The following is a 7598-nucleotide window of genomic DNA, read 5'->3' as shown; positions in this document are numbered from 1 at the left end:
CGCCTCGTCGTTCCCGTGCGCGGGGGCTGCGCCGTGCAGCGGGGACGGGCGAGCGGGCGGGCATGGCGAGGGCGCCCGGCGCTGGCGATCCAGTGCCGGGCTCTGTAGCGCGGCCCGTCCCCGGCGGCGGCGGCGGCGGCGGAGTGAGCGCGCGCACGTGACCGGCCGCGGCCCCTCGGTGCCGCCGCGAACGGCCGCGCTCGCACGCTCAGACACACGCGGTACCCGCGCCTCCATCCCCACACCCGCCCAGCCCGCCGGCCGGCCCCGCTCCCCCTCACGCACCGCGCCGGCCGCCGCCAGCGCGAAGCTGTCGGCACCGCTCCGCGGGGGCAGCGCCGGCGGCGGCTGCGACCGCGCAAGAGGCAAGAGTTTGCGAGGGCTGCTCGTGCCTTCCCGAAGAGGTTTTGCGCCCAGAGGATGGCTGGCTGCGGGCTGTCGGAAGACGCTTGCTTCTCCTCCTTCTTTTACAACTACACCTCCTCCTGGGAGACCTCCTACAACCAGGTAAGAGGGGGCCGCCGCTGCGCCCGCCCGGCTCCTCGGGGGAAAACGAAGGTGGTGCCAGTGCGTGCAGGAAGGGTCTGGAAGTGTTTCTGTTCGGCGCGTGGTGTGTTGCGGGTGGGGGGTTAAATCAACCGAAGAAAGAAATGAGCGAAAAGAGCATCTTCCCATGTGCCTTTCAGCCCCCTTCCATCCGCTCCCGCCCCTCCCCGTGAGGAAGAGGAGCGTGAGGAGGACTAAGGAACGAGAGCCGTAGCCCGCGGAGGGCTGTGTGCTGCCCACGAGCAACTCGGGGCTCCGCCGGGCAACTCGAGCGGAGTGCCCCGAGCCTGCCCTCGGCTGCACAGAGGGACCGCGCCGAGGCAGCCGGGCGAGTTTGCCGGGCGGGGGGAGCAGGGTGCGAGTGACAGGCGGCGTGCGAGAGGGACCCCCCGCACCCGCTTCCTCCTCCCTCAGAAATGGCTGCATACGCATTGAGATCCGTAATTTCGGATCTTGCCTAGGTGGAAATAGTTCGGCTCACCCGTCTCTCGCTGTGATTCACCCCCGATCCCCCCTCCACGCACTTAACTTTGATGACTGTGCAATGCGGACGCGCAGCCGGGTAGCGCCGGCCCGGTCCGTCCCTCCCGCCCGCGCCGGGGCTCGGGCAGCGGGGGGCGGCTGGCGAGGCGCTGGGGGAGAGCGGGGGGGAACCAGAAATCGCGCCTCAGAGGTAGAGAGCTATTCTGGGAGCCTCCGAAGCGCCTTTAATTAAATAACTGTTGTAGTCTGCTGCCCCCGCTGCTTGTCTGGTGAAAGTCTACAGGCAACTGTCATTTATAAACTACACCGGTGTGTGTGTGTGTGTGCGTGCGTGGGGAAGGGGTTTTCTTGCGCTGGCGTGAGAGGAAAAGTTGGGCAGCGGATGGAAGCGGGCCGCAGAGCGGGCGAGAGGCGCCCCGGGCTGTGCGGGCGGAGGTGCCCGCGGGGGGGCGGGAGAGCCGGGGGGACAGGGGGGGTCAGCTCCCCGCTTCCTCCCTGCGGGGACAGAGCCCGCTGAGCGCAGGGGAGAACGTGCAGCCCTGCCACCCCAATTTCTAGGAGACTGAGCCCCCCAAACTAGCTGTTAACACCTGAGGTTACACCGCACGGCGAGGCAGGGAGAAGCTGCGCGCACTTCCCTGCTCCAGGGACTTGCAAACGGATCGCGGCCGGCTTCGGCTCGGCGGGGCTCCGGAGCCCTGGCAGCCTGCTCGTCCGAGGCAGCGAATAAATACATTCGAATCTCTGTGTCCCGGGTGCGAGAGGACCCCCGCTGGGCCCATCGCAGTATGCGCCCGCCCCGTGCCGGGCATAGCTGCCTGCCGGGTGTGCCACCCCGGCCGGGAGAGCCTTCCCGGCGGGGAACAAGTCAGGCTGGCGTGCGCCGAGGAGAGGGGGCTCGTGTGGGGAGCAGACACGCGTCGAGCGCAGAGCCAGCGCCGGAACGCCGTCTCCCGGGCGCGCCGGAGCCGCTCTGGCTCGGCGAAGCCATCCGGAGCCCCTCCGGTAGCCCGGCGGGGGCAGCGCGGGGACAGCGGCGCTCGGCCCGTCCGTGGCGGGGCCGGGAGGGCGCGGCCGCAGCCGCCGCTCGGAAGCGCGGCGGGGCTGCCCGGACCCCGGCCCCGGCGCTCGGCTCGGTGGGAGTTCGCGCCGCGCTCGCCGGCGCTGCCGGCCCCCGGTGCTCTCGGTGCTCCCGAGCCCGCTCGGGTGGGTGTTCCTGTGCACGTACCGAGGGCACACACCGGGGCTGGTGTGAACACAGAACGTGCGTTATCGTCCTGCTAAAGGCGAGCCCCTGCAAGTCGCTGGGATTTAAGAAGGGCTCATGCCTGGTATAAAAGGCAGGCAGTCACAGGGAGGACTCCTTTGAAACCATCAGAGGGGGAAAATGCTTAGGAACGCAGACAATAAAATCAGGTTTAAACCAGCTCCTTTATCTAAAGTTAGTTTCATTCTGTAGCGAAACAGTTCGGTGAAAGAATGTCATTGTGAAATGATAGGTTCCCTTACATCCCCTTTCAGGAGAGCGAGCCGTATCACAATGGAAGCAGGAAGAATTGCTGGCAAATCCAGAGTTGATCTGTTCTAAATACCAGCGTTGAACTGTATCTAAGGGAAAACGCGGGAGATAATTCAGAATGCGGAAGGTCTATTTATAGCAGGACTATATAAACTGTAGGATATATACACAAAGTTGAATTAAATATGCATGATTAGGAAAGGTGTTCCGAAGGAGAAGGTGTAATCATTACATAGCATTACAACGGACGAACAGAGGAGCTTGCAAGAGCTTCCAGGGTGAAGATGAGAAGAATTTTTAAGACACATATTCTTTCTGGTGCTCAAGGCTCCTTTCTATTTTCATCTTTTGCGTATTACGTTACCATTTATATCAGTCAAATTCATCAGCTGAGGATTAGCGGTAGATGTTAGTCTGAATATGAAATCAAAATGAATATGGGATTTTGCTGCGGATAGATTTTTCTTACAAGTTTTAGCACTTAAAAAGGCAGATTTGGCTCAGACTTGACTGTCAGCCATATTTGTGTTTGTTTGTTTTTACCCGAATTGTGTTAAAAAAAAAGCTTGCAAACTGTTTCTTCTTGCTAAATTTAGCAACATAGCCAAAGTAGAATTTGTTTTGTTTAAAACAAAACAGCAAACAGAAAAACTTTAAAAAAAAAGTGCTGAGATGAGAATATGGGTTGACTACTGGAAAAATAGTTTTTTATTCCAAATCAATATGATGCACTCTCAACATCTTATATGAAGTAAAAGGATGCCTTGGATAATATCAATAGCGGCTCAGCCCTAGTGTACTAAAATAATCTTTTCCTGGCATCTCAAGGCTTTAATGAGAGTATAAGTAATCAAAATACGACTCAACAATGGAACCAGTCAGGTTAAAGAGAACAGTGACTTCTAGAAGCATAACATACTGTCTGGCAGCTGTGAAAGGAGAGATATGACGTTTGCTTTATAATTCTGGGAGTTTGAGAGATGTGTTTCAACCTTTATATTTTTGGTGCATTATTGCAGTTCGTTTTTAAGCCCAAGCTTATATGTGTGATTTGTTGGTAATATTCTTGGAAGGAGCTTTTCCATTGCATATCAAATTTCGAAGTGCATCACAAAAAAGCATTTATTGGAGATACCATGTCTAGAAACTTTATGAAAGTCTGTTTTAAATCAATTTCTTAGATAGTTTTCCAGAATATAAGGCTCCATATTAGTTACAAATAAGACTTCACATTACTAAGGATAACTTCAAAAAGATTGAGTGTTTTCTTGAGGCTTGCTGTGTTTTTTTATAGTTATTGTGGTACACGGACTTAACCATTATGCTGAATTCCAGCATAGTCAAGCTTGGAAACTTAAATCCTGAGAACTTTGAACTGTGGTTGCATAAACTTACCTGTGTTATCTTGCCAGTGTGTATAAAACTCAGATGATGGAATATCCATCAGATTTCCTGTTTATTTATTCTGTATTCTTCATTTTTAGACTGTCACTCTACTTCTGGTTCTTTATTTCTGCCAGAACCTTCCTGAATGTGTCTTCTGGAAATGCTCCTTACATCTGTTTCCTTATTAGTAGTCATGAGTAAAGAACAGCTAAATCTCAGTACTGCAATGAGGTTTTCAGCCTTGCAAGAGCAGTAATATTTTTCGGCATAACCTGTCTGTGCTGAACTGGCAGCATTATTTGTATTAATTATTTTTCTTTCTCCAGTTCAGAATTTGATACGTTGTTGTGTTACTAATCTATGTGGTTAGGAAGTGCTTGAAAATAATTTGAAATGTAATTCATGAATGAAAGTCTATAACTAAGGCATAAATCTGGATATTATTATAATTTGACTTCAAAAACCTTGCAGTATAGAAGTTAAATGAGGAATATGTTGCAACTCTCAGCCATGGACTTAGTAACTGCCACCATTTTCTTTGTCCTGTGTTTTCAAACATAGCAGTACATTATACAACATACTTGGACAAAAAGTATTCTGTGGATATTAGTAAGTCAGTGAAAAACAAAGCTAAGAGCCACCCCTGTGGGTTGCTTCTTTGTCTTTACATGAGCAGGGGCAGAGGTGCCCTAGTGTAGCTTTCTGCCAGTATTTTTGGGGAGCTGAACTGAGTGTAGTATATTGCTTTCATGCATTTTTATTCTTTTACCTAGAGTACAACCAGTGGCCGCTTCTCACGGGCAGTGGACCAAAGTAGACTTTTGGACTTACTTTTGTTTCTGTATTTTTTGGATTTTTTTTCTTTTATGTTATTTGAGTAGTAGAACACAAAATCTACGCAGGTTTGGAAACATGCTAGATTAATTTGCGTTAATGCCCTGCACATGTATAAACAGAGTATGTCTGTGTATGAGAGTGCTGAATGAGAGATACCAATTTGTACAAGATTGGATGGAGCACGTTTACGGTTTTTGAAGATATTTTTCTTAAATGGAAGAAGACTCACTCAGTAGTTGTACATTATCTGGTGGTGAAAACCAATGGAATAATACCATCATTCAACTGCAGTTACACTTTAACAGAGCCTGTAACATCTGTGCGAATTAAAAGAAGGCTGTCAAAACTAAATTAGTTAAGAAAAAATGCAGTCCTGGTTTAATATTAATAGAAAATACTTTGTAATTTTAAAAAAGAGTGAATCCTGGATTTGAAGTTTTCCTGACTCCAAGGGGTTTTCATGCACAAAACTGAAAAAATGAAAGTGAAAGTGAAGACACCTATTTTCTTGACATCCCTGCGAAAGATAAATGATAGGATAATGAGAAAGTTGTAGTTTATTAAAAACAGGTAATGGACTTTATTAAAAATGTTGTTAAACATGATTCTCTTTCTTTCAGAGATTAATACCTAAACATTCAACATAGTAGCTTTGAAAATTATATTCTGATGGCAGGTTCATCTAACAAAAAAGGCATGGTTTAAACTGGGAATGAACCATTTTCTCATGCCCCAGGGAAGAGCAACGAAACAGTTACAGAGTAGAGCACAATAGCACAAGTTTAAAGCACATGTAGAAAATGGGCAAGATATTATTGTTGTATCTTATTTTAGGGGAAAAACTCGTGCAGACTGTGAGTTACAGTTATGGCTGTAATGAAGTAATGCAGTTCAGTGCTTTATACATAAGATGGGATTTTCAGAAATACAGTTTTGTTCAAGAGAGAATGTCAGTAGTTCTAGCAAAGTGTTCTGAAGGAAGAGGGCAGGGAGTTCTTAGCTGGTCAAATGTTCATGTGGTCTAAGCAGAAATGTAAAAGTGCAGGGTTTGCATTGGAATGAGAATGGGGTCATCCACCCTTTGTACTCATCATCAGGGAAGCAGAACCTTCTTCCAGAGAGACCATAGGAAATCAATGAGTACACTTTGCTAGTGTAGAGATAAATGTGTACTGCAGAAGGGTATTAAATATAAAAGGGCAGCAGTAAAATGATTTACTACATGAAGAAGTGGAACTTTCTTTTGGTCACCTAAAAGGCAATTTCCATTTTTTGATAGCATAATTACATTTTTTTAATACTAATAAAAGTATTTTAATACTGAAAAAGGCTGGCAAATCAGCTATTTTACATGGATACAATGTAAGCTGGGAAAGGCTTGATAACAAATGGTAGCTTATTTACAAATGTATACATATTTTTAAAACATATTATCTGGCACTTATAATTTAGATAATTATGATCTGATCTGACTTCCCAAAAGTTAATGGGTTTTTTAATGTTTTTTTCCTGAGGCAGTGTGGATGCTTGTGATCCAGTTTGTCTCGCCATGACCAGAAGGTATCACTGAGGGATACCAGCACAACAGATGCATGTAGGAGAGAGCCTGACGTACTTTAGGTGTAGAGGCTTAATGAAATGGGGAAGAGCAGGTGCACAGTCCTAATGTGTCGGTGGTTTTTTAATTTCCTATGATATGTCTGTTTGCTGTGTGAGCAAAACTCCTTGTGCATTTAAAACTTACAGGACTGTAAAACTGCGAAAAAGGACAGAAGCCAAATAATTCTACAGTATTTTTTGTCTTGGACTCTGTGTTCTCTGCAAGTGACAGTTAAGATTCTCCTTCTGCTACATAGCTGTGTGTTACTGTCTCCTCTCTAAAGGTAAAATTAAGGTGAAGAGAGATTAATAGCGGAGCGACCCTTGCTCTGGTTATAGCACTTGTGACACTGGTGCTAATTTTGGAAGGAGAAATTGGGTATTTGCAGTTCCACGTGAACTCACTGTGACCCAAAATGATGAGAGGTGTGTCTACGCTAGCACTTTTCCTGAAGGCAGGAGTGTGCTGTGTTCATCCCAACACTGCTGTGCTTTGGTTAGTGTTGTAGGCTGATCTCATTGCAATTCCTTTTGGGTATATTGGATCAGAATTCCTTTTGGATAAAGCTGGACTATGAGGTGTGTTCCAGGATTACCCCTAGCGCATTCGAGCTACAAATTGATGTTCAGCTAACGAGATGAGATCAGGTCTAGGGTGAAGTTAAATAACCAAACCGGACCCTGAAGTGCATGGTGCAGAGCATGTAGTATAGACATCAGACCCTCAGCACCAGCTGACTCTTCCAGTTTTACAGTTCTGCAGTGCTTGCTTGTGTAGACAGCCCCTGCATCCAGCTGAGTTTGTCTAGCAGTGAGTGCAAGGAAGCCCATATTTGGGAAGCTGGTTGGAGACTTGTGGATAGGACAGGTACCTGACATGCACCCTTATGTTGCAATCATAAGGCCATTATTCTTTGCCTCAAAAAGGGGTAGTTTGTGCTGGCATGAAGAGGAAAGGTTTGTTTCATCATTTGTAATGTAACACATGAACGAGTAAGAGGCACTGGTACTTGGGCTTGCAAAAGCTCTCCACATTTTTAACCCATTTTATTATTTGCAAGAGCAATTTAGTTCCTAATGTTAACAATGAGTGATTATGATTCTGTACTTCCGTTTACAGCACAAATTAGCATTTTGTTTTCCATTACAGCTTTTGAATGAGGGATTTAATGTATAATTTGCTGCAAATAGATGTTATCATCTCTTTGGATGTGAACAACCACATAAA

The 7598-nt window shown here is 47.3% G+C and overlaps 1 protein-coding gene across 1 annotated transcript in view; it reads left to right on the top strand.

Moving 5' to 3' along the window:
• Positions 1 to 294: 294 nt before the first annotated feature.
• PPARGC1A (PPARG coactivator 1 alpha) overlaps positions 295 to 7598 on the top strand; it is a 368694-nt gene continuing 361390 nt past the window's right edge. The window contains exon 1 of the mRNA XM_063401710.1: positions 295 to 507. Within this exon, the coding sequence (XP_063257780.1) occupies positions 421 to 507 (87 nt within the window). The 5' untranslated portion in view covers positions 295 to 420. The remainder of the gene's footprint in view (positions 508 to 7598) is intronic.

Source organism: Prinia subflava, chromosome 7 (genome assembly GCF_021018805.1).
Source record: "Prinia subflava isolate CZ2003 ecotype Zambia chromosome 7, Cam_Psub_1.2, whole genome shotgun sequence".
In the NCBI taxonomy this organism is placed as follows: Eukaryota; Metazoa; Chordata; class Aves; order Passeriformes; family Cisticolidae; genus Prinia; species Prinia subflava.
This window is presented reverse-complemented; position numbering and strand designations above follow the sequence as displayed.